General features: G+C 36.2%; 2 protein-coding genes across 5 annotated transcripts in view; both read left to right on the forward strand.

Annotated features, from left to right (window-relative positions):
- The window catches only part of LOC140164557 (uncharacterized), a 335,764-nt gene that overhangs the window by 296,514 nt on the left and 11,657 nt on the right, over positions 1 to 27,593 (forward strand). Inside the window, exons 2-9 of one of the 3 annotated variants that reach the window (XM_072187860.1) lie at positions 16,448 to 16,595; positions 19,353 to 19,539; positions 21,182 to 21,390; positions 22,265 to 22,448; positions 23,524 to 23,587; positions 24,064 to 24,226; positions 25,159 to 25,268; positions 26,282 to 26,457. In XM_072187860.1, coding sequence (XP_072043961.1) covers positions 19,426 to 19,539; positions 21,182 to 21,390; positions 22,265 to 22,448; positions 23,524 to 23,587; positions 24,064 to 24,226; positions 25,159 to 25,268; positions 26,282 to 26,457 — 1,020 coding nt within the window. In that variant the 5' untranslated portion in view covers positions 16,448 to 16,595; positions 19,353 to 19,425. Of the gene's footprint in view, positions 1 to 16,369; positions 16,614 to 19,352; positions 19,540 to 21,181; positions 21,391 to 22,264; positions 22,449 to 23,523; positions 23,588 to 24,063; positions 24,227 to 25,158; positions 25,269 to 26,281; positions 26,458 to 27,593 lie in introns of those variants that run through there. The other 2 variants (XM_072187861.1, XM_072187862.1) reach the window with 2 other exon arrangements.
- Positions 161 to 12,236, forward strand: LOC140164556 (uncharacterized). Of its 2 annotated transcripts, none has more exons than XM_072187858.1 (10): positions 161 to 357; positions 2,689 to 3,029; positions 5,998 to 6,259; positions 6,844 to 6,957; positions 7,383 to 7,496; positions 8,874 to 8,993; positions 9,361 to 9,474; positions 10,346 to 10,462; positions 10,987 to 11,065; positions 11,464 to 12,236. In XM_072187858.1, exons 1-10 carry the CDS (start codon positions 303 to 305, stop codon positions 11,963 to 11,965), a joined length of 1,818 nt encoding a protein of 605 aa, XP_072043959.1. In that variant the 5' UTR covers positions 161 to 302; the 3' UTR covers positions 11,966 to 12,236. The 2 variants fall into 2 exon arrangements, with proteins under 2 accessions (XP_072043959.1, XP_072043960.1); XM_072187859.1 differs by having other exon boundaries at positions 162 to 357; positions 11,467 to 12,236.

The following is a 27,593-nucleotide window of genomic DNA, read 5'->3' on the forward strand; positions in this document are numbered from 1 at the left end:
ATTTTTGTTTGCATTATTTTACATACAATACTACGCCCCAAATGCCGATTTATGAGCAATCACCGGCAGATAACGAAGACAAAATGCAATGACCTTCAACTTATTGTTTTATCAACTATAACTTTTACACAAGGAAGTAGTTCGATGTATTAACCCGGGCTATTAACAACATGTAGTATGTATATTATGTGGTTATTGTTCGTGGGTATACATTGTAGATCATAACCGTAAATGCACAACACACGCTAACGAAATAAGGAAACACCAACTAATTGATATTGGAACTTGATCGAAGAATCGTTATGTTTTTCGTTATCTTTTTGTCTGTATGCTGCTCGCTTACTGTATCAGAAGAAGGTTAGTAGGTATGGTATTACCAAGTGTTATTGTAAACTGTTATAATTAGGAATACCTCTCACACCGGGCTCTCACAATCCAATTTAATATACTAACTACGCTCGTTAAAACCCTTTACATAAACCTCAAAATACTATTGAATAAGTAGTAAAGAAGTGTTCCTATTTACCATTCATAACAAAAATATCATTCAAAATTAATCATAAACTCAACGATGATTTCAGTTGACCCCATTGCAAAAACGTAGGCCCCTGTTAGGTCTTGCCCTGTCTAATATTGCTATTTAATCGAAGAATCATTGTATGTTTTTCATCATCTTATTCTCTGTATGATGTTCGCTTTACTGTATCAGAAGAAGCTTAGTATTAGCAAACTTTAATGTAAAACGTAATTTAGGAATACATATCACAATCCGATTCAAATATTACGCTTGTCAAAACCCATAATTCTATATTTCTATATATTTACAACAAACCTCAAAATGATATTGTAGAAGTAGAAAAGACAGCTTACAATTCATTACAAAAAATTTCATTCAAAATTAATCATAAACATAATACTTAAAATAAGTTTTAGATTATTTACGATGATTTCCGTTTGACCCCATACATTGTATACAATCATAAGATCCTGCGAAAGTTTGTTCGGCTAATAATTGGAGAAAAAATGAGACTCATAACATCGTGTATTGATATCGAATGACGTACACGCATGTGGAAGCAGCAGTTACGCTAGCTGTGCGTTGCGTAATCGCGTGACTGGCACGCGCTTATGTGAACTCCCTTGGGGCGGGCAGTAACAAAAACCGAATAACGATTTTCGCCAATTATGAGTCGATCAAACTTTCGCAAGATCTATCCATGTGGATCAATATAAAACACAGGACATCCTGGTTCATCCTCCTTAGGTCACAGTTTCCTATGATAGCGGTCATGAATTTTGAGGATGCTTGCGGTCCAGATAATATCTTAGGTGACAATGTACGAAATAATGTTAATTTTACACCCAAAACGTTGTCGTTTACCCTTTCAAATTGTCTAGTAAAAGCTTATGCCTAAATCGGCACATAGCGTGCAAATATTTGGTATTTTACAGCCAAGATGTCTCCCGAACCCCTTTGTCTTTCAACATGAAGGCGTACGGCTCAAAACATTTGTTGATCACCTTTTGAGAATGTAACATTTGTTTAATTCCTGAATTTTTCAACTCCTCTCCTTTAGAGAAGCACGTTCTCTTGCCATTGCTAAAAACACATCTGTTTTAATGTGAGTGTTGATTTTCTTTTGTTTTATGTAATGTAAATCACCTTTTACCCAAATTCACACGAATGCACAGTACAAATACACTGATTGATTAAGCTAACAAAATCTAAGTCTTTAGTTGAAAGTAAAATATGATTGGTTCGTATAACTAAATTGCATATACAATATAATCACACAATCACAGTTTTAATAAATCAGTACTAAACCAGCAGTCTTCTTGTTGGTGGTAATCGAGTTCTTGCAATGTTCTGGACGGCTGATGTATTATATCCTTATTCACTTGTCCTGCGAAAATCAGCGAAGTCCATTGTACACTTGCATTTATATATCCTTGCGTATAAAATCCTCACACAAAAATGGTGCTGCTTTCTCCAATCACTTGACTCCTTGCACTGCTTTCTCCAAACACTTTATTTTTTAATATCTCCTTGCGCTGCTTTCTCCAAAATGGTGCTTCTTTCACCAATCACCAAAACAGGTTTCTTTCGGCATTGCTCCACTGTATTTGACAGATGTGTTGTATTACAAACCAGACTCCAGCAAGTCGACAGAAGAACTTTAATCCTTTGATGATGAGGAGCACATTTTGTGTACTCAAAAATCTCCTTCGTTGCTGTATTAAAAATAGCACATTATTGGCTAAGTAAAGTAAAGTGGTTAAAATGTACCTCCTTTTGAAGCACAATGTTGACCAACACACACATGTAGAGTCTACAATCTCTCATGTGATTCTGTCAAGAACAAACTCAAGCTTCTAGCTTTTTATACACCAGAAAATCCAAAATCTATTAATAGACCATTCTGTCATATTACAACACTTCCTCTGGGTGATTCCCAATGTCATTTCACAATCTATGTGTTGGTAGACTTCATACATAATTAATGATCTCAAACCAAAATGAAGACGTACCTCAAATTTTCTGTCAAAATTTTGACCTTGTCAGTTATGGGGTCAAGTGTCCAAAAGGCAAGATCAAAGTTTTAACCAAAAGTTGAGGTACGTGTTAATTTTATTTTGAGATCATAAGTTAAAATATTCTTCATATAGAAATCAATATATGTTTTGCAGTATCGTGTGTAACCGGCGCACTTGGTATGGGAGACGGCAAAATAACAAAAGCCCAAATCACAGCTTCTTCATATCACACATCAAATCGTGGTACGACGTTTAACCCTTGGAGAGCTCGACCAAGTAGTTCCAGGTATTGGCGTCCCCATGAAGATACTTTAGATATGCTACAAGACTCTTGGATTCAAGTCGACTTCTTAGAAACCGTAATCATCACAGGAATAGAGACACAAGGTAGTCATAATAAGGATTTTCAAAGATGGATAAGAAAGCTGCAAGTCCAAACAGGCACTTCTGTAAACACCTTGACATATATCGCGGACGTCAGCGGCAATCCTCAGGTAAAAATGACGTATAGGATAAGTGATTGACCATGAGGGCGCACCATCACATATTATTGAAGGTATTTATTTTTTTCACGGCAGTGAAATGATGCCACTTGCACCCACATCTCAGATGCACAGTTTATCCCTTACATATCCTGTGTCTTGAATAGCTATATAGCCCACCAAGCTTGTGGTTAAAGAGACTAGGAAATAATTCCTAATATCTCATACCCTAGTTTGTATGCCATTATCTAATCTTGCCCCACTGACAACTTTCTTATTAGCCCTTGGCCGGGGAAGAGTCTGTTAAATGTAGGAATTTTTTAGCCTTTTTTTATAAACATGTTTGTAATTGGCTTATAGCCATCACATGCTGACAATACACATAACTGATTGGTTAGCATGTCATGGCCAGGCCTGATCACAAAATAAACATATCATCTGTAGAGAAAACTATGCAGCAGGCGATTTACTTCAGAAAATTACTATATTGCACAAAACTAAGTCCATAGTTAATTGAATGTTTATTGACTCTTGTAATAACCCATGTGTATAAACCTGTATAATATTGGTGTTTAGTTCATAAAAACAGGACCATGACCCTGACAAAAGCTAGCAAGAGCAAATGGCTGTTTAATTTGTTTCCCGATTTGTTTACTTTAGTAATAAAGACATCTTGCAATTTTCTTCGTAGTTATAGCCAAATTTGTTTCCTGTATAGGTAGCTTAATAAAAATTCCTTTAAAAAAGGAATGGGGCACCCAATGTGAGCTTGGTCGTGATGTGATGAATTTCATGGTGTTTAGATTTGGTATTATTATCACTTGCAAACCCGGTGACACCTCATTATAGAAATCAGAATGTAGGTGGCTCCCGAGGGGCCTTAAAAACTAAATGCAAAATGAGGTTTTTAAAAAATATTGTTTTCCAGAGTCAAGAGTCGAATAAGTGCAGAGTAGGTTAGATAAGAATATTAAATGTTAGACCAAAGTAGCTGAAAGTACATGTACTATCCGTGAACTTGTCTTTTTTTAAGACAAATTCTTGTTATTTTTACATCCGTCGTGATTTATGCGGTACAACGTAAGATGAGCCCAAATGGTGCACTTCAAATTACTGTCAACTTAAGGGCTGGGGTATGAACGTTTGGACAGTATTTATTTTGGGACATTAGAGCACATCAGACATATCGAATTGCATTCTGAATGCGAAGAATGTCATTCTGATATCAAATAATTTTGATTTTTGAAATTCGCAATTTAATACACATTTTATGGCAAATCATTAAAAATTGATATTTTTGATATTTAACAGTACTTGAAGTAAACTTTATAAATCTGATGATTTATACTTAAAGTGTATGTAGGTGGGATGAAAAGCCGACGATCAATTGAAAATTTTGACCTTTCGTATTGAAGATATGGATTTTTTTCCCAAAACACCAAAAAAATTAGGTCTTTTTGGGAAAAAATCCATATCTTCAATATGAAAGGTCAAAATTTTCAATTGACCGTCGGTTTTTCCTCCTGCTACATACACTTTAAGAATATATCATTAGATTTATATAATTTACTTCGAGGACTGTTATATATCAAAAATTTGAAAAATATCAAATTTTATAATTTGTCATAAAATTTGTATTATATTGTGATTTTTAAAAATGAAAATTATTTGATATCAGAAAGACATGCTTCGTATTCAGAATGCAATTCGATAGGTCTGAGGTGCTCTCATGTCCCACAAAAAATACTGTCGAAACGCAATAAACGCTCATTTTGGATCCCTTAATGTTATTTTTGAGACGTATATCTCAGAGTGATTAAAAACCAAAATCTAAAATTAAATTATATTTAAAAGTTAAAAATTGGCTGTTATGTTTACAGTTTTACTATTTTATTGACATATAGTACTGTTTTATATTGAATATCATCTTGTTCGGTTGATGGAAGTGTGATTGTTTTGAGTCTGTTCGATTGCTGGAAGGTGGATTGCTTTTGGACGGTTGATTGTTTTTTAGTCTTTTCGATCAATGGAATGTTGATTGTTTTTTGTTTGTTCGATCGGTGGAAGGTGGATTGCTTTTGAGTCTATTCGATTGATAGCAGGTTGTTTGTGAGTCTATTTTGTTCGATGGAAGATTGTTTGTGAGTCTATTTGCTCGACGGAATATTGTTTTTGAGTCTGTTTGGAAGGTTGGTTGTTTTTGAATTTGTTCGATCGACGAACAGAACATTTTCATCAGGACTGTTGTTGAAACACAATTCACAATTATTTCTAGTCCAATCAGAGAAGATGAGAATCTTCTCGGGTCCAATAAAGTAATACTCACTATTGCTGTTGTGACGACCTTTTGTTTACCACAGATTATACTGGTTGCTCAGCAACGTGGCTACCAGTTCGTTTTGCATGAAGATCGTCAGTATCATCTGCAGTAAACAGAAATTCGTCACAACAACAATAAAGTTGAGAAAGAAGTCTGTTAGACTTTGAAACGTCCACAGCGAGTACTACTTTATTGGACCAGAAATATGAAATTTCTTCTATTAGGTTGATCGATCGATGGAAGATTGATGTTTTTTATTCTTTTCAATAAGCCAAATCGGCATTGGAAGTTTGCAATGCATTGTAGGACAGTTTTTGCAGTTTTGGGACACTTTGTCCTTTGACCTTTCAGAAAATTCAGAAATATTGGGTTTTTGTACGTACAAAGTATAATCTAAAATGTTTAACAATAATTAAAACAAATATAAAAACTATTAGTATTTTATAAATTAATTATTTAGTATTTTTAATGATCAACATTATGACAATAATAAGAAAATTAATAATAATTACGTAAATTTTCCTGATATGTCAGAGGTCAAAGTGTCCCAAAACTGCTCTCAAAAACCGGAAGTTAGAATGGCGATTGGGCTTATTGGTGTAAAGTTGATTGTTTTGGTGTCACTATGTAATTAACATTCATACCACCAATAACCTACAGATATTTGTAGCTAATACAAATTACAACCAGTTTGTGATGGTTGAATTTCCTGAACCAATCAGTACCCGGTATCTGCGCATCGTTCCAACAGAATGTGTACACAGATGTGGACTTAGTTTTGAAGTATTCGGCTGCAGATTGGTAAATGAATGTGTAGAGTTCAGGAATACATGTGACACCAATGCTGAATGTAAAGATGAAGATAATGGATACCGATGTACATGTAAACCTGGATTCGAGGGAAACGGCTTAGAATGTAAAGGTAATTAAACGTACATTGGCTTGAAATATTAATGTCTCAATATCCATCTCGAAATGGAAACACTATGTCTAACGTAATTCTACAAACTGTTGATACAATACCTTTATTAAATATTTGGAATTATTTAAGTGGCGGCAGAGGAACTATATCTGGTACTTCGGCTGATATACTTGACTGAAATTAAAGAAAAAACAATAATCGTTGTTAAAGACCTTGCGATGCATCTGTACGCATTTGTGTAATCGCTTGTGGAATATTACTGATATATATATGGCACCTAAAGTGGTTAGACTATAGAAATCCTGACTTTGTTAATCCTCATGGGGAAAACTTTATGAAAAGAATTTATCCGCATAGTCTCAATATATTGGCTTTTCAATGTATGGGCGTTACAACGGTTAGCGCATGTGTCGCTTAGTACGCGGTATCGACATAGCGCTTTACACGTAGAACCCATCCGGAGGTAGATTATTTTCCTTTCCATGTGCGACATGTAAAACATGGTGTAGTCCGGACTAACCTACTTAATAAACACACAATCAATAACGGTATAAACAAAATGTTTTGTTTTACATTGTTTACAGATATTAACGAATGTGCTTCTTCACCTTGTCAAAATGGTGCTACCTGTAGGGATGGCGTTGGTTCATACATTTGTACCTGCATTGAGGGATATATGGGTGACATGTGCGAAACAAGTATGAAATGTAATACTAAATTTGACACATTAATTACTATTTTGTCACATTGAATTAACATAAAAGGAGCAAACTAGGAAAACGGTCGTGCAATGACAGTACTTCATCACCTTTTTTAAAAAGTGGTAGTTAATATTCTTAGCGGGATTAATGTAATGGGCATTTTTAGGTTACCAAAAAGCATCCTTTGAGTATAATAATATTCCAAACATTGATAACCTCTAAAAGTTAATATTTTTAATGTTACAAAGAGGAAACACGTTATTATTATTACCTTTTCTATCATACGAGCAAATTTAATCATGTACTAATTTATCTTTATTTACCATTAAATTCCGTCCATACTGATCCATAGCTCCTAGAAGTTTCCTCTTTTCCTTTTTTATATTTTAACACGAATAATAATGTAATTATTGTATTGCCAGATATCAACGAATGTCTTTCGTCCCCTTGCTTGAACGATGGGTCTTGTGAAGATGGAACCGACTCTTATAGATGTCACTGTTTTGGAGGATATACCGGTGATAATTGCCAAACAGGTATTACCGATCTGGTCGTAGTATCGCCAACTTTGATGGCTGTGTAATAATGTTACTTTCGTTACTTGCTTCCTGCGTTGGATTTTTGGGAAAGATTAAAAAATCAAGTAGTGTCAAAGAAAACGTGATCCTTGTCCATTCCTTGATGTTGTCTTCCCAAATCTTCTTCTGTCTACCATGTCGTCTAGCGTCATTGAATGAATGTGCCCTGCAGAATTGTCTTTGCCTGACTAGATGAGCGAAAAACATGGGCATACTACCTAAGTTTGGGTTTCTTTATGATGATGAGAAGTTCGTCATATGTGCCGGCTGCTCCTCGTACTCTTGTGAGCACCTCTTCATTGGTGACATGGTCCTTATATGAAATGTAAGGTAACAGTTCATCTCTCATTAAGGCTTAGATTCTTTCATAATCCTGCTTTCTTATTACACATGCTTACACATTACACATTACACATATTTACCGCCCGTACCCAGTAGTAAACCAAATGATTTTTAGACGAATTGGCAAATAGACGAAATTGTATTAGACCATACAATTAATAGACCAAAGGATTATTAGCCAAAACGGTCATTAGACCAAATGGTTATTAATATATTAATAAGCTATTAGACCAAATGGTTATTTGTCTATATTATGGTTAGTAGACACACTGGTTATTGGTTCAAACACTATTAGACTAAATGGAAAGTAGACTATATGATTATTAGACTAAGTGGTAATTGTATATAGACCAAATTGATATTAGAACAAATGGTATTAGGCCAAAAAAAAGTTCGTCTCAAAGCTCACGAGTGGTTTGAAAATGCGATTTCTTTTTTTTTTATTCCCGACTTGGTATTTTTATGGTATGTTGAGAAAAAAGGTCTGATTTTCGCTGAATTTTTCCGGAAAAAACTAAAAAATATTTTGTTTTTTAAATTAAAAGAATTTGAGACAAACCTTTTTTATGGCCTTAGACAAAAATAGCAATAGACCCCAGGTAGGGGAGCCCATCCATCTGCAAGTTACAAAGCACAGCTGAAATCCTTGTTACTGTATGGCTCGCCCTGATATCGAGGGCGAGCACGAGGCCATTCAATCATCTTGGAGCTCATCCTGCCAGTTTACGTTATCTTGAAAGACACCCGCCCAGTGCCCAAAGTGTATTATTTGTTTTATTACTTTTTCCATGATCATATATAGTTCATACAGGCAATATTCTGGCATACGCTTGTTAAATGTTAGCGTTAACATGCGACTTCAAAATTCAAAAGGCAAACTTGGAAACTTGTGTTAGTCCCTTGTCATTTACGGGTGAGCCTCTGTTTGTGATCCAAAGTGTGTACAAGACAAAATAACACAAACGTTTTGATGCTTTTATGTTGTGTTAACAGATATCGACGAATGTGCTATGCCTATGCCCGCTTGTTTGAACGGTGGCATTTGTGAAAATAGAGCCGGTTCATACATTTGTGTCTGTACTGCAGGATATACTGGTGTTATGTGCCAAACAGGTATGTATCATCATCATCATCATCATATTTTTATTATTATAATTAATTCAAGGAAGTGTGAAGTAATTTTAATTTATTTCCTTTACTAGTATTTACAAACACACAGGTATTTATGAAACTTGAGACGATAAACACTGTTGTTTTCGAGAAGAAAAAGCAACAACTTTCTATTATAACGGTTTTAACTTATTTCTATTTTACTGTTATAACTAATTTCTATTATAATTGTTAATGATACAAAATGATGCGGTCACATGTTTTACCGTTCGTAAATGATACGACGTAGAGCTATGTTTTCCATGTATCTGTATTGAGCTCGCAACTTCATACAACTTATCAGTAATATAAGTATTTGGTTCGTTAACAGATATCGATGAGTGTGGCTCGTCCCCTTGCTTGAACGGTGGCACTTGTGAAGATAGAATCGATTCTTACAGTTGCCGCTGTGCTACAGGATATAGCGGTGACAGGTGCCAAACAGGTATCCAATTTTGTATAATTGTCATCCTTATTTTTATTATTATTATTATCATCATAATAATAATTAGTTTTATTATTTATTTTGAAAAGATAACAAAATTGACGACCATATAATTTAAATAAGTTAAACTAAACTTATTTGGGTACCTGATAGAACTGAATATGACAGGTAGGAGACTTCATCAACACCCGTTTCTTCTCGGCAAGCATGGGAATACCCATTGTACTCCCATGTTTCACTCATTATGGCTGATCGATTACAATTGCTTGGAATTCTCTTGCACATCAAAAAACAAGAGAATGATTTTGAATAGATTGCACGGACGTTTGATACGTATGGAAATCACAAGCTTTATTTTGGATGAAAAAACGCGGGCATTTCTTCACAACCAATCATAACAAGTTTTATATCTACGGAAATCTGAAAGTATGAATATTCATGTTCCGTCCGTGGAAAAAATAAAGAGCAACATGCTAATTAGCTGTGTACGTTAAACGGACGAGACCTTCTGAATCATGCAACAGTTTGGCTACTTTCCCATTGAAACCCGACGTTGTTGCAAAGATTTAGAATTGTTAATGAAAAATCGTTGATTTTTCGTAGTCTCAGAAAATTTTAAAGTAAAGTTTTTATTTTCAAATAGGTTTTTAACTTTCATATCCCGAGCGTGGAGCAAAGGTTTTTGCACCATAAACACACACTGACCAAAGACAGAACAGTCGGTGGGAAATCAACAGCTGAATTGCCGTGTATACGAAGTGTATAATTAGGTAGTAATTAGGCAGATGCACGAAAGTTTTTCACACGGGCCTCAAGTTCAAAGTCCAACGACGATGTACTATTACTTTAATTTCTGTTGTTTATTTTACAGGTGATACTAGCATACCTAGTGAGACTGAAACTCAATCCCAATCAAACCCAACGACATTATCTCCAAACACTCAAAACTATGAAGATCTGCAAATGAAGAACGATAATTTAACTGCAGGTAAAATACCAGTGTACAAAATTTTAACAGGTGAAGGACGTGACTCAAAATAGATGATAAATAAACCATGAGCAAAATAAACTTTAGCAAAGGTGCGTCGTCTAACCCCACAGATACTTTAAGTGCACATGATCCTATAGAGGCCGTCATCCTTTCGCCATCTTGTGGGTACAAATGATCTGCGTGTTCATGCTTCGGACACTACGCGCAGGGCGCAGCTTGCCACGCAGCTGTTAAAACGCATCAACGCGGTGATTTTGCTGTTCACGCATGGAGATCGAACGACCATTGCAGCGTGTACCCACAAGATGGCGACATATGACGTCACGCTGACGGCCTCTATTTATACGTTTAGAAATATTGAAACCCTGGGGTTGAAACCTAACACAGTTGGTGATTACATCAGCTTCCGCAAGACCAATGTAATTGTATTTTAGTCTTTTTCAAAATATTGGTGGACTGTCATCAAATTGAAAATGTACGCGAACAATTCAATTAAAAATGTATTTAATTAATATTTACAGGTATCACTACCGGAGCCGTCATTGGTGGCATATTTCTAATGATTATGGTAGTGCTAATTATTGCATGTCTTTTTAAAAGGTGAGAATAATATTTGTGACGATGATGACTGTTGGTACGACGACGATAATGATGTGATGATGATGATGATGATGATGAAGATGATGATGATGATGAACATAACAACAACGATGATGATGATATTGATAATGATGACAATGAGGATGATATGATATTGATGATGATAGATAAAGATAATGATGAAGATGATGGTCATACTGATGACGACAATGACGATGACGATGATGATTACAATTAAATAATTAATTAATTAATATATTAATTAATTAATTAATTAATTAATTAATTAATTAATTAATTAATTATTTAATTAATTAATTAATTAATTAATTAATTAATTAATTAATTATTAATTATTAATGCAACTTTTTCTCGGTTTTATCATAATTCCTCGTCAGCAGACGAAAGAAGCAAATTGCGTCTTCTACAAACCCCAGACTTGATTTTGACGGTCCATATGACATTACCTTACAAGGAACCAACGTGACGCTTACAAACCCTGTACCAAATGAAAATACCACAAATAGTAAACAATCATTTGCTCTACATCCAAATTCATATGATGATACTGATGACGTGTACCATGACATACAGGATAAGGAATGTCTTTATGTAAATGTTGCTGTAAATCGAGAGAGTCAAGGAAACTCATCGTCAGCAGCTCAAGAAGGCTGGAATGATAACACAATTTACGCTAATTCTGCCGATAACGGGGAAGTGAACCAGGAACCTGTATTATATGCAAATGTCGATAAAAGCAAGATAAACGCTGGTATAGATAACAACACAGAAAGCGGCTGGATGGATAATTCAATTTATGCAACGTCTGATGATGATAGTCGACCATTACATAATGCAACTACTGAAGGGTGGGCTGACAATACTATTTATGGGGATTAGAAAATGAAGAAATTTGGGCAGAAATATTTATGTGGTAGTTACGACTGCCCTCTTCTGGCTACTGCAACTAAAAACTAAATCAAGAGTGGTGGTTGAGGTGTTTGGGGTTAGTTTGAATAGCGTGTTACACCATTTCGCCAAGTATCAGCTAATATCAGCCTATATATATCTATACTTTTTTTGTAGCCCATGACATATATTTTTGAAAACCATGTACTTTTGGCTGGTTGTCATCCCAGCAAACACAAATCGTTTTTGACATCATTCGCAAAAGGTTGTCAGAAAACGTTTAAATGTCGGGTTATATGCAGTCGGGTATATTAAGAGTATAAAACGTTTTCATAACCTACTGCTCTACTCGACTGCTCAGCAAATAAAAAAGTTTTACAGAAAACGTTTAAATGTCGGGTTATATAAAGGGTATAAAAACATTTTAATAACATTCCAAAAACATTCTTGAAAACTTGATACAAAACATTCTAAACAGAATATTATTTTGGGGTTGAAAAAATATTTTGTGAAAAATGTTTGCCCAAAATATTTGCAATAACGTTTTAAAAACGTTTTCACGACCTTTATATAACCCGACATTTAAATGTTATTAAAATGTTTTGAAGAAAACATTTTAACATTTCCGTGTTTGCTGGGTTCAAACATTTTAACATAATGTTATTTAAGTATTGACACAATATTTGGCAAAATGTTTGTAAAAAAGTATACAATAACATTTTTGAAAACATTTAAAAATATTGTTGTAGTGTGTTTTCATACAAAACGTTTTAAAATGTTATCATGACCTTTATATAACCCGACATTTTAATGTTATTAAAACGTTTTACCCAAACCAAAAGCCAAAATATAACTTATTTAAAACGTTTTTAAAACGTTTTTGTGTTTGCTGGGATGTTACCTAACAGTCTATTCTATTTGAAACTCATACTCCCTCTGTGGAAGACTTCAGCTAAATCTTCCACAGGGTAGTGTGGCTTTTGATGAGGGCTTCGGTAATATAAGCTGTATAAGATTATATAGTTAAAATTGACAATTTATTATTGATACATTAAGGTAATGGTATATTACAAGTGTTAATAATGTTGTTTTATATAAATGTTTTGCAAAGTAAAAGTGAAATATGTTACATGTAGTTTGGGATTCATTGGCCATGTTGACGTCAACAACTGTTCGTATCTAAAATATCTCGCCCATGGATATTATTCACCTCAAATTTCAGTCATCCAATCGTCAAATTTGGTTTCACCTCTGATTTTAGCCATCCTGACCATCCACAACCCAGAACTAGTTATACAGTCCCCTACCGGAAATAGTACACCGGATGTAGTATGGGATTTAAATATCTTGGTTCCATGATGGGCTCTAGCACCAGTGACCTCTCCCGACGGAAGGCGCTTGCTTGGAATGCATTTTGGAAACTGGAGCATCTGTGAAGAAGTCCAACAATCACTGTTGCAACAAAAGTCAAGCTGTTTCACATCACTTGTGTTACAGTATTGCTCTATTGCTGCGAGTCCTGGGTGATTACTACTGACATGGAAAATAAGATCAACTCTTTTGGTACATTATGTTACAGGATAATGCTGAACATCAAGCGTACTGACCATGTTAGTATTGAAAGGGTCTATACTATCACCAACACTGTGCCTCTTATCAACTCTGTCAGATCACGACAACTGCGATTTCTGTGACATATCCTGAGGATGCAGGAAGATGAACCATGCAGAAGATACCGTATGCTCTCTACACCCCATTACATGGTAAAAGAAGACCTGGAAGGCAAAGAACATCCTACTTGTCTTATGTGCAAAAACTGTTGGGGGATTGCGACAACTTTCTACTGTCAGATGCCATTGCCACTTTGGCTTCCGATCGTAGTACATGGAGAAACTTTGTAGTCGCCTGCTTCGCAGCCGAATGAAATGAATGAGTATGGGATTCCGTGTATATGGCGGATGTCATAAAATTAATTTAACTCCGGTTATGACATAATACAATACTTCTCATTACAACTCATGAACTACAATTTGAATTTGAAAGAGTTCACCCCTCAAAATATACAAACAGAAGGTGGTGAAGGCAGGTGTCTCTCAACTGGAGAAAAAGAATGAAGATATAACTGAAACAGATGAGGAGACCAGTGGCGTAGCCAGGATTTTGGAACCGAGGGGGCATAACTTGTAAATGTACCGACGGAAATATTTTTTGCCGACGGAAGTTGTGACTTGTTACCCAAATTTGTTTTTGCATGGTTTGAAAAAGTACCAACGCCTTCCGTCTACTGACGACCTTGTATGAACCGACGGCCATGACGAGCGGAAGGGGGGGGGAGAGGCCCCACTGGCTACGCCACTGGAGGAGACTATAGAAATACTAGATCGTTTTTGCAGTCAATTTACACCCAAGAATCAAGAATCTGCAGAAGAAAATGACGAGAAGAGTAGAGAAGAGTTTAATTATATAGATTTTACACAAGCTGAGGTTTTAAAGAAGCTGAAAACACTTTTGAAAGTTGAAAGAATGCTGTGACCAATTATCAAAGCAACTCTAGTTAATTTTCAAGAAGTCTTCGAAGGTGGGGTTGCCAAATGATTGCAATGATCTGTTTCAGCTTTTTAAAGGGGAGAGCAGGTCATAGACTGGAAACTACACGCTACACTACACACTGACAGCTCCATCGCCGAACCTCCTGTTGCCTCCTGTTGTATTTCGGTTTACATCCAGAGCTGATCGGAGACCTTGTCTTAATTGTTTGTGAATTGTGATGCTACATGTATTTGTGAGGTAGCCCAGAGCCAGATTGTGAACAGTCTTGAAAACATAATACAGACGAAATGATGCGTTTGAATCAGGAAGGCAGCATGATTATCATCCATGGCACGTGTGATGTCATCTTTTAATTTGAGCAGTGCAGTATTCTGTCCAATATGCTCATTAAACTGGGTGATCACTGCCTTCTCGATTACCTTCCCAATGAAACTTATATTGGAAACTGGCCTGTAATTTTGAAGATCGTTCCAATCAAGAGCAGTGTTCTTATTATGGGAGTTACATTGGCTCTTTTCAGTTCACATGGGAAACACTAAATTCAAGAGACTTATTTACAATTGGTATGGAATCAAGCAGACAAGGTGGCTTAATTAGTAAGTTATTCCATGTCAACTCCAGGGATGTGCACCGCAGCACCTCTTCAATTTTTTTCTTTTTCTGTGTGGTGGTAGATAGTAATGAGAAAGTAAAATCCTGAAAATTTGAGCTTCATACTCCATTTCGTTTTCCCGTGGCATCAATTTGAAATATAGGGGGGGGGGGGATCAGCGTCAAAAATGTGTCGCAACGCGAAAGGCGATGTTTGGAGGTCCATAAATGTATAATTTAATGACAATTTAATATTTCCGAGTTCCGACTGATTTTGCTTGATCGCATCACATTTATATCTTTTTCCATTGTCGAGATATTCAAATTATTGATTTTCGGAAATCTTCGTTATTTTCCGGAAAATGGCGACACAATTGAGTAAAACCAGATATAAAAGAGACAAATAAACGCACATTTTAATGTTTTCTTGTTGAATTAGGTTACAGAACACTAAAAGTACCATTAAAAATATATTTGTCAAAATTTAACCGAAATTTTATTAATTTCCCCAAAGTTAACAAAAATTCATAATTAAAAAAAGGAAATAGGATTTTTAATTAATTCTTTTTGATATGACAAGAAGTTGCCAAGCTCTTAGGACAGGCACACTAAATTATCGATAAATTACCAATAAATAATGAGATCCACGTCGAATAATAATTATCTGATTTATTTTTATTTATTGATTTATTCATTCACGGTATACAAATAGCCGGCAGGCAGTAAAAGCTGAATAGCGCCGGCTTTACAAAATACAATTTACACATCAAAAGGAAGCGTGTCAGCCCGGGGGTGATATAGGCCTACCTTTGAAAGAATCTTACTTGCTATAGTGACCATTCAGGGACCATTTCGTTTTAAAGGGAATTTTTATTTACTGAGATCATCGAGGGCGCTGTTCCATTTACACCGACATGCCCGGGGGTCCTTCAAAATATTTTGTACGGGGATGTGCCACGCAGAATTTTGGATGCTGACTTTCTCTCCTTCTCTATAAATCCCTACCTTTTTGCCGTTTCATCAGCTACCAATTTTTCACAAAAAGCACCCAAATTTGTTCAAATTGGGTGCTTTTAAGATAAGTTTTGTCCAAATACGTCCATGGTAGCTCATGGTCGTCTCCACTGAAAACCCAACCATCGATATATCCGAGCTGGGTTTATATTCCAAAATTGCTTATTATTATTATTTTCTGTATACCTTCAACCAGGAAGAACACCCCCCGGGCTGACACGCTTCCTGATTGAACTTATCTATCTATAACAACAAAACACACATTGAATGCGGACATTGAACCAGTAGGCTACTATATAATAGTGAGTGTGTGGATAGGGATACATGTACGTGTACCAGTACGTGTAGGCCTACGATAGTTCAGACCGGGAAACAAAGCACTTTACCATGTTCACCATGAAGCAGGAAACCACCTAGCCGGCGCGGCGGGACTGATAGCTGCTGATACCTACATGTAAGCAGGGATGTAAGTAGGCCTACAGCTGTAAGTTAGGAATCGTGTTTAACGGTTCACAGTGTATTTTACCCATACAAAAAATCATTCCGTACAAAATGTACCGTGCATGCACGGTACCTTTTGGCTTAGTATTGGCTTGGTTACTTGTTTGAATTATTCATTGTCATATTGACTTAGTGGTAACGCACTTCGTTTTTTAAATTGAAGGTTCCGGGTTCGATTCACAGCTCTGCCTATTTTTTTTTTTCAAGGCTGGGAAAAATGCAATTTCTGAATTGCAAACTTATTTGGCGCGCGACTTGAGTAGTCCTGTTCTGGTGGCTGTGTCTGTTACAGGCACACTCCCTCTGGAATCCAAACCAGGTTCCCGTATTACACTTCCCTTATTAAATATGAAATGGTTTCAGGTCTGCAAGCCTTTGCGATAGTGATAAACTGAATATTTATAGAGGTTATCCACTTTACTCATGCGTGACTTCTAACTTCTGATTCCCGTAGTAGTCCTCATTCAAACCAATTCAATGCACGACCTCGGAGTTACCTGCATGACTTTGGCGGGCTATTTTGAAGCAGTCATGGTTGTACATGCAGGTACTTCTTTTGAAAGTCCCAAACAAGGTATAGCAGTCGCTGATAGGATATGCAACTTATAGGACACGGATAACCTCTATTGTAATGAATAATTCAAACAAGTAACCGGAATAAAAATAGATGTGTTTAAAAGCTGCACTCCCCATCAAGGATTTTTAGTTTTGTGTGTTTTTTGACGAATTTTATTCTTACAGATTTTTGTCTTTTGGCATCCATCTGACTTTTTGAAGTGAAAACAAAGAGAAAAAGATTCACCTCAAAAATCACATTGACTTCCCACACAAAATGTCAATGTCCGGCAGGGACCTCTAAAATTTGTTCAAAACGTACAATGTTTTTCATGCGATGAATTTATCGATTCAATTGAAGAGCGGAAATATAGTTGTACAGAAAACAGTTCAAATGTTACATCTATATAAGTTACTGCCAATTTCATGCTATACACCCCCACATACACCAGGCACAAAAAGAAACTCGTCAGATATATTCATCCTTGCTGTTCAATAACTTGATAATTTTGGATTATTCTGAAATATACATTTTGTTAATTGGACTTTGCTTTCTCATTTGATACCCTGTTCGTGAAAAACGAACAAGAATTGACCAAGATATGCGTTTCCAAAGCCTCAAACCCCAAAATCAAAAGTTGCATTTTCAACGATTTTCAGTGGGAACGCATTGTTGTATTGCACACAAGCACCACGGGCCAATCAATAAAGCTCACAGTGTAACAGGCACAATTGAATCGTTAAAATCGCAACTTTTCATTTTAGGGTTTGAGAGTTTGGAGGCGCATATCTTGGTCAATTCTTGCTCAATGTTCACGAACAGGGTGTCAAATGAAAAAAAAAGTCCAATTAACAAAATGTATATTTCAGAATAATCCAAAATTAACAAGTTATTGAACAGCAAGGATGAATATAACTGACGAGTTTCTTTTGTGCCTGGTGTATATATACAGATAAGCAAAATAATTATGGTACCAGTTACGTTCACCCTGTATATCCTAAATAAAGGCAGATCTGTCATAATTGGAACCAGCAGCCAATAGCTGCATCTTTTAGCTCAAATTTAAGACCTCATTTGTTGAAATTATTCAAGAAATAAAGACATGACGATCCAAAAACCCAAGGAAGATGCAAATGAAAAAGTTGCAGTTTGCCACATTGCATGCCCTATTGACTTGTACATAAAGCGCTCGCGAACAAGAGAAGTAGCGCCGTGCTTTCATTGATTAGCACGAAAAACTAGTGTCGTGCTTTCATTGATTAAAACACAAAAGTGCAACTTTTTATTTCGTTTCTTCATTAGGTTTTGGATCACCGTTTCTTGACAATTAATGTATATTTCAGAATAATCCAAAATTATTAAGTTATTGAACAGCAAGGATGAATATAACTGACGAGTTTCTTTTTGTGCCTGGTGTATATATACAGTAAGCAAAATAATTGTGGTACCAGTTACGTTCACCCCTGTATATCCTGAATAAAGGCAGATCTGTCATAATTGGAACCAGCAGCCAATAGCTGCATCTTTTAGCTCGAATTTAAGACCTCGTTTGTTAAAATTATTCAAGAAATAAAGACATGACGATCCAAAAACCCAAGGAAGATGCAAATGAAAAAGTTGCAGTTTGCCACATTGCATGCCCTATTGATTTGTACATAAAGCGTTCGCGAACAAGAGAAGTAGCGCCGTGCTTTCATTGATTAGCACGAAAAACTAGTGTCGTGCTTTCATTGATTAAAACACAAAAGTGCAACTTTTTATTTCGTTTCTTCATTAGGTTTTGGATCACCGTTTCTTTAATTCTCAACAAATTTCAACAAATAAGGTCTTAAATCAGAGCTAAAGAGTACAGGCATCGGTTGCTTGTTTTAATTTTGACACATTTGTCATTATTTAGGATATACAGGAGTGAACACAACTGGTACCTTAATTATTTTGCTTACTGTATGTAACAATATTGGGAATAGCTGCTCTGAACTCCGAGAAACTAAGCTTTCAAATTCTGTATGGTATACTGAATAGGCTACTGAATACTTGAATCAAATCAAGGCTAACTAACTTGGAATTCTGATGCCCCTCACCAAAGAATAGCCATATCGAATCTGTATTAAAAAGTAAATCCAGTTTCTGATCTTTCAAAACTCTTTGCGCCAATTATTTTTACAGCTTGAGATGTGGTCCTCCTACTGAAGTAGGCCTAATATCGGTTATAAAGGCCAGCGACTATAAACCTGTTGTTATGGCGTTCACAACGGGGGACAAGAGACAAGTTCTACCCCTACATAAGATCATTATGGTTGGATCTCAGGCCGCCAGAAAATCGGCGCTCACTTTGAAATTTGTGTATGACGAGGTAGGAATATGTCCAGTAAAGTAACTCTATATGCCTATAAATTTTTTATGAATATGATATCGCATTTGTTGGAAAGCTATGGACCCGGGCTATGAACATGTTTTGATGTTGTAAAGTTGCATGGATATAGGACTTTAAAAATAGTCCTATTGTGACTCAGATACATCATTATAAATATTTACAAACGAAAATATTGAGTTCGTAAATTATGGTATTATAAAATTGGAAATTGAGATATCGGCCTTTAAAAATATTATTGACAATGTTAAGAGTAAGAATTACCTTGAAAAATGTCTCAAAAAATACAAGATGCCTGTTATATACCGGTCTGAAACCATCAGACAATATTTTAAACATTATTAACATCACAAATTTGCAACAAACCCAAATTGTGAAAAAATCACCCGGGTAGATTTTTTGCTATTTCTCCATTTACGATCCTGCCCAAAAAGTGTCTTCCTTCGATATACCACGTCACATATGTTTGGAACATATTTTGCGGGTACTGATTAGTGACATTTCTTGTATGCCATTCATATTTTATTACAAGATCACAATATATCGCATCGCTCATTGTTGTTCAAAAATGAACTTCGACTTATGGAATTGTGTAAATAATTTGCATACAGCGGTGAACAGTTTTGGTGTAGTACCCCGACTACTGTAGTACTTTGTTCACCGGTTCCAGGCGTAATGACATGACATGACTCGTTTTCAACTGAATTTGCTGAAAAGAAGAAGACCAAATCAGGCTTGATGTGGTAGTATTAAAGTTTATCCTGACCTCTAATCTAATTTTTAATATGGTTAGAGCATGAACGTTTGGGCAGTATTTATTGTGGGACATTAGAGCACATCAGACAAATAGAATTGCATTCTGATATCAAATATTTTGATTTTTTGAAAATTTTATGGCAAATCATTAAAATTGATATTTTGATATTTAACAGTACTCGAAGTATTACTTTATAAATCTGCTGATTTATATTTGAAGTGTATGTAGGTGGGATGAAAAGCCGACGATCAGTTGAAAATTTTGACCTTTCGTATTGAAGAAACACCAAAAAATCCATATCTTCAATATGAAAGGTCAAAATGTTCAATTGATCGTCGGCTTTTCCTCCCAGTTGTACATACACTTTAAGAATATATCATTAAATTTAGAAAATTTACTTCGAGAACTGTTATATCTCAAAAATGTGAAAAATATCAAATTTTATGAATTTGTCATAAAATTTGTATTAAGTCGTAAATTTCATAAACAAAAATCCCTTAATGATACAAATAAGAAGGTTGATGCGATGCTTGAGGGTTGTAGACAACTGGCGAGTGCAATGGTTAATAATGAGTCTCGAATGGAGTGATGATTGGTGAGGTTTGGTTTATGGGTTTTACGTTATTTTCCGTTTTAAGTTATTCCGTTTGTCCGGCTTTAGCCGAACGTAATAAAACATAAAATGAATAAGTTATAATAATTATTATGTACATTTTCATCATAATAATCCGATATTGCTTAAATTGCTGAACTTGCTTGTAAACATTATTTTTTGAAAGAAAACAAAAAGCTGGAAAGTTTCAATCAATACCACGGTAATTTACTGTCCACTAATTTCGTTTTCGATAAAATAATTTCTTGAAATAGTATGTGGAAGGCTACGACCCAACGATAGAAGATAGTTACCGCAAAAAGGTATTACTTGATGGCGAAGACGTCCAGGTGGATATCATAGACACAGCTGGCATGGACACATACGCAGCTATACGAGATCTCTACTTAAAATCTGGCGATGGTTTCATGTCTGTGTTTGCTGTCACTGACCGAGATTCATATGATGTTCTTCCAGGTTTTAGGTGAGAAATAGTTTGCATACTACTTTTGTCGAAGTTGCACCCATCCCTGAGAGATGTTGACACCAAATCGATCTGCCATTGAGAACATGTCAACAACGGCATTGTCTTCTGCACAGTCTTATGTGTACACTGCACGGTTGAATGCACAGCTTTGCACAGTACGAAAAACTGCGTTTCTAACGTGTTCTAGTTGATTTTGTTAACATCAACTTTTACTGATATACACGCCTGATCGAATAGTGTATATCGTATAGCGAATACCATGTATACAATATACTCCTATGTGAACTTAGCCCTAGGTGTCATTAATATATAGGCTACACACCCATACTGTTTAGTATAAAATGCATTAACTTGCGTATTAATCTGTCTAAGATTATCTTGACCTTCCTTTTTTACCATCCAAACGAGAAGAATTTACTTAAGGTTGAGTAATATATTTTAAGAGTGAAGGTGTTGCATAAACAAACCAGCAAACACAAAAAGCTTTACAAACGTTTTAAACACATTGTATTTTTGGTATTTTGGTTTTGGTACAAATCTTTTAATATCTCTGAGTATCGGGGTATATTATATAGAGGCCATGAAAAAGTTTGGTATCAAAACACACGTTGTCAAAATGTTATTGAAAAATATTTTTTTAGCAAAATTATGTTTTTGGCCAACTACTTTGTCAACACTTGAATAATATTATGTAAAAATGTCTTACAGTACGTTTTCAAAAAATATTTTTAATTGTTATGAAGACATTTTATACCCTTTATATTTTCTAAACGTTTTCCTGTGCAACCATTTCTAACTTTTTGTGTTTGCTGGGAAGCCAACAAGGCACGATTTTGAATCCGCCGGTATACAAGTTTATCATACATTTCAGGGATCAGATTTTGAGAGTAAAGACGGACAGTATCCCAGAAGAGATCCCAATTCTCCTAGTAGGTACTGAAGGTGATATACCCAGCAAGAGACAAGTAAGCCAGAAAGAAGCAGAAGATATTGCAGCAGCTTGGGGCGTATCCTACGTGGAAGTCTCGGCAAAAACAGGTCAAAACGTAGAAGAGGTATGTATTGGTCATCCTCATGCGAAAGTTAGGAGCCAAAGTCTGATTAACTGGTTATTCCACGTGGAAACACATTTTGGGATTTTTATCGGAAGGAGAGATCCCAAAGCGTCAGCTGAGTGCTTTCTTAATACTATGTACTTACGACCTTCATGCACCGGTGTGTTGGGTAAGGGGAGGGTGGGGTGGGTGTTGGTGTGGGGGTGTGTGTAGTAGTGGTCATACATACTAAAATAGGGGAGTCATAAAGCGTCATTTTACCTTAAAAAAATCCCAAAAGTCGTGAGCTTCAAGGGGTTCCGCTGCCAGAACCAACATTTATTTTGATATTTGTTAATTGACTCGAGTCATCGACATAATTACAGGTCAAAGGTCAGGTCAAGTTCAGATCCGGCGGTAACTCAGGAAAATGATCCTCGGCATTTGGGAAGTATAAAACCGCACAGGTCAAGGGTCAGGTCGAATTTTAAAGTTGCTTCAATCAGGGTATAACCTACGGAAAACGATCAAACCGTAAAGGTCATCCAAGTTTAAAGGTCAGGACAAATTCAAAGTTACTCCGACTGGACTGTAGCTCGGGGAAAATGATCTGTGTCACTTGGGGAGTATAAAACCACAAAGGTCACCCAAGGGTTAAAGGACAGATCATATTTGTAGTTACTCCAACCGGGCTATAACTTGCGGAAAATGATCCTTGTATAAAACTGCAAAGGTCATCCAAGGTCAAGTGTCAGATTTAAATGATTATCATCGCCGTTTACTAAAGACTCTGGTTTATTAACTGCTACCGTTTACTCAACTAGCAGGGGCCCGCGCGAAGTGCGGACTCGATCCCACTGGTTCTGAATAAAGTGGAATGAGGCCACTGATTCTCGCGGATGTATATTTCCACAGAGTTTACAAGAACGTTAACCAAGCAATATTCCCAATAAGCAAGTCTGCATTAATTTGTAAACGTCCCGAAAATTTGTATTTTTCTTTTACTTTCATCAATATCTGTGTAAAGAGCGTTTTAGTTGTGCATTAGTGGGAATGATGATCAAATATATGTTTCCCGGTATTTTTGATGTCACAGGCGTTTTTCCGTATTTTGCGGATGATTCGGGATCAGAAGGCTTTCGACAATCCGAGTACAAACGGTAATTGCCAAAATATTATTTAAACTTATACTGTAAACTGTAGATGCCTTCAACGATCCTCGAAGACAAAAATTAATAAGTTTTTTTTAAAAATTCCAATGTGATTTTACATTGTCTTTTAGCTGTTGATCACTTTGGCCCCCTTTTTACGAATGTAGATTGCTTCCCTTATTCTCCTGCTGAATGCATTTGAGTCCTTGTCGAGTATAGTTGCCCCTTCCCATTCTATGATATGCTTGTGCTATGTGGTATGTAATGGCTGATTTGCAATCAACCGCGACGAAGGTCTCGTATCTCTCGATCACGTGTACGATCTACTGCTCAAAACAAAAACATCTTCACTTCCGGGAAATGTCAACAAGCCGTTTCGCGAGTACTCATTTAATGAATTTCTCAAGCTAAAAAGTTTGAATTATTAAATTGCAAACATGTTTTAAGGTTCTAATGCTTCTACAAATTGATTTATGCTGTTGTAGAAAATATACCAAGTGAGATTCTGAAGCAAGGCAAGATGGCAATACAAGCATACCGACATGCTTCATACGACGGAACGAAACCAGTGTATCGGACGAGAATTATGCTAGTTGGACAGGAGAGAGTCGGTAAAACCAGTCTGATGAACACACTTATTGGACATAAGTATGTTTGAGTAAACATTTTATTATTTGTTGGTTATTTATGGATAGACCTGAGCGCAAGAAGACCGTAAGTCCACTTGACCCCTCAACATGTATACACTATACACTGTATATACTAAACTAAATTCCGAACTTGCTTATTGTACATTTATTAGTCCACTTGTCATTTTGTGAACCCAGAAATATCCTATGAACTATTTTGTTGATTTATAATCCCATGAAGTCCTAGAAGAATTTGAGCAACTTAAGTCATTTGCATAAATTTGCATAAATCCAAAATAGCCGCCGGACGCCATCCTCAGCAAAATTAACTTAGGAAATACTTGCCCTAGAATGAGGTAAAATACCTCATTAACTGATTAAGGGGTTTGGGGGTGTTCTGATGTATTTTTTTTTCATTCAAGCTCAAAGGGCTAACTTTTGAACCACTTGGCCTTGAACGATGTATCGGTGTCATGAATTCCAAAAACTTACTAATGGGGATATTTGTAAACAAAGAGATGACATCATGTGAAATAAACTATTCTCCGTCTTCAATCATAATCTCCACGAGGTCATCCACCAACTCTTTCGAATTAGTCACGTGATATTGCGTCGGACCTACTAAGGGACCTAAAGTTCTCGCGAGTTCCTTTTTCTTTTGTACAGAAGAATTTGAATATTCCATTTGTATATTCCTGATGAACTTATTTGTGGATCAAGGTTAAATGGTTCAGAAGTGAAATTTTCTAGATTATGGCATCCGGCGTCCATCTTGGAATTATGCAAACAACCAGAGTTGTCCAAACTTGCGATTTTCATAAGCAAGCTGAAACTCTTCAAGGACTCCATGGGATTACAAGCCAACAAAAATGGAAAGAACAGCTCTAGGTTAGCCATTGGAATACATGGGAACATCAAATGAACTATTTGTTATGCTTAATGTGTTTTTAGGTATAATTCATCTCAACCAATTACCGAGGGGGTTGATACCACTACACGCTGTTTGGTTCCGACGTTAAAAACTGGTATAACTTGGCAAATGCAACGCGGTGAATTAAGCGGTGAGTATAACCAACGCCTGTATCTTTTTCATAATATACATCTTTTACAATGTCGCATACCGACCCCGGGAGGGTGAGCACTTAACCATAATAGTGTACAAGTTTTCAACTGTGGGTACAGTCAACATTTAGAGTCAAATGTTTGGAAGGTCATTTCAAGGTCATCCATGGCCACCCAGGCGTCATCTGAAGTCAAATTACTAAAAACTGTCATATGGGCCTGAAACTTTGTGGGTACAGTCAACATTTAGAGCAAACTTTTGGAAGGTTATTTCAGGGTCACCATGGGTTGTTGCAGGTTCATTTTCTTCTACCAAAAATAATCGCGAAAGCAGGCGGTCGCGAAAGCCTGCGAGACTCGTGGTTCGAGCATCGCCTTGTCTACTGTAAATGGTCTTGTAAGTACAGCTAGCTCTGAAAAATAATCTAGAAAATAGACTGCAAACAACTTTAAGATTAGTACGTCAAGAAGAAACAAATATTATTGTTTGTAATCTTGCTGCATGGTTCTGTCTCACAGAATAACACTTCTTTAATTTCGATCTGTCAGATTGCATTTTTTTTTAAAGCTGAATTTCGATCTAAAGCTTCTGAATTTCAATCTGTCAGTTTACATGTAGTAATGGGGTTCTGGTATCAAATGAAGTCCATTTTGACGGAATGCGAAAAGCGAATTCCGTTAAAATTAGGTTTGTTTTTGGAACAGAACCAGTATTGTACTTAGTTCATTTACCCGAGTGTCGACGAATACGTCCCTATACGTTGAGTAGCTATTTTGAGAAGTTTGCGATGACCTATGCAGTCTAATTTCGTCACCACTAATTCCCCGATGAATGAAGAGGTGAGAATCACATTGTGGTTGTACCTGACCGAGGGGACTTCCCACTCTCCCTAAAATAGCCTATAAATTGTACCCTTTTTGTGTCATATTGATGTTGACAGCTAACATGGCTAAAAACGAGTTAAAACCTCGAGCAACGAGACGTGAAACATACCAATTTATTTCATTTCAGATCGTTCACAGCAAATCCAAAAGCAATACGTACAAGCTATGCGGTATAATATCGCAAAACAATTACACACTGCTGTACCACAAAACATTGAAGAACCAGTTAGGAAAAGAAGTCCAGATGAGAAGCGTATTGAGAGTGGGATGACAGACGCAGGTGGAAAGAGTTCTGAAGCACAGGTAGGGAAGGCCAACCCATTGGTCTTTTTTAAATTCTTGCTTTTGGTCACGTGGTTTCTCATTATGCATAAACTCTAGCCAGCAGCTGCTATTAATTTAATCCCATGAGAACTACCTGCCGATTGGCCAAAAAGAAGTTTTCATTATCAATTGGACCAATCCGCAACATTGTTAGAATAATTTCACTACACAAACAAATTGAGGTGAATTATTTTCAAAGATCCATTCTGATTGGTAATTAAAATGAAGATATTATGTAATTGACCAATCAGAGGCAATGTTAGATCGGCATGTAGTGCTCAGGGGGTTAATTAACACCTTTCTCTCATGTCTTCGTCACTAACCGAATGCTTGGTTTTGGTTTTAGTTCGTTGGTAATTGTCTGACGTCGAACATTCATGGTTGGCAGTAAACACAAACGGTTTACAAAAAACGTTTAAATGACCGGTTATATAAAGGACATATAATAAAGGCTTTCTGAAAACTTGCTGTAAAGCATTCTAAAATGATGTCTTACAGCTATACATGTATAATGAATATTATAATAATTGTTCTCAAATAAAATGTTTTAAAAACGTTGCAAAGTTTTCTGCCGTTGCCGGGTGAACATTGATATTATGTATTATAAAATAACAAAAACGAGGACAGGATGTATCACGTAATCATAAAATAACGAAATTAAGGACAAGAAGGGTATAATATAAATGCCCACCACGTCTATGACAGGTCTATACACCTATCCGACTTCGCCATTACTGCGGTGTCCCCGATGTAAAACTGCGGTGTCCCGAGGTCGGGGGTTCCATCCATTATTTATTGTGTGCTATACAGAATTGTACCCGGGAATTGTACACAACAGTGATATTCAATACACAATCATGAGTATGGAATTACGAATTAAATCTCCCGCTCTGGTACATCTGTGTTGCCGTCAATAGAGGGCCAAATACAGTAAACGCTTCTCGGATTGGTGTATACGACTAATCGTTTCTTCCTATACGCTGGCGAAGTTACGTAATAATCGGATTAACTACCATATCAATAGGTGACAAATGTTTTTTGAATATACCGCGTTGCACTGATACGTTCATTCGGTACATCTGCATTAAACCATATCATGCTGATCACTTGCACCT

The sequence above is a fragment of the Amphiura filiformis genome, chromosome 11 (assembly GCF_039555335.1).
Source record: "Amphiura filiformis chromosome 11, Afil_fr2py, whole genome shotgun sequence".
NCBI classification, from domain to species: domain Eukaryota; kingdom Metazoa; phylum Echinodermata; class Ophiuroidea; order Amphilepidida; family Amphiuridae; genus Amphiura; species Amphiura filiformis.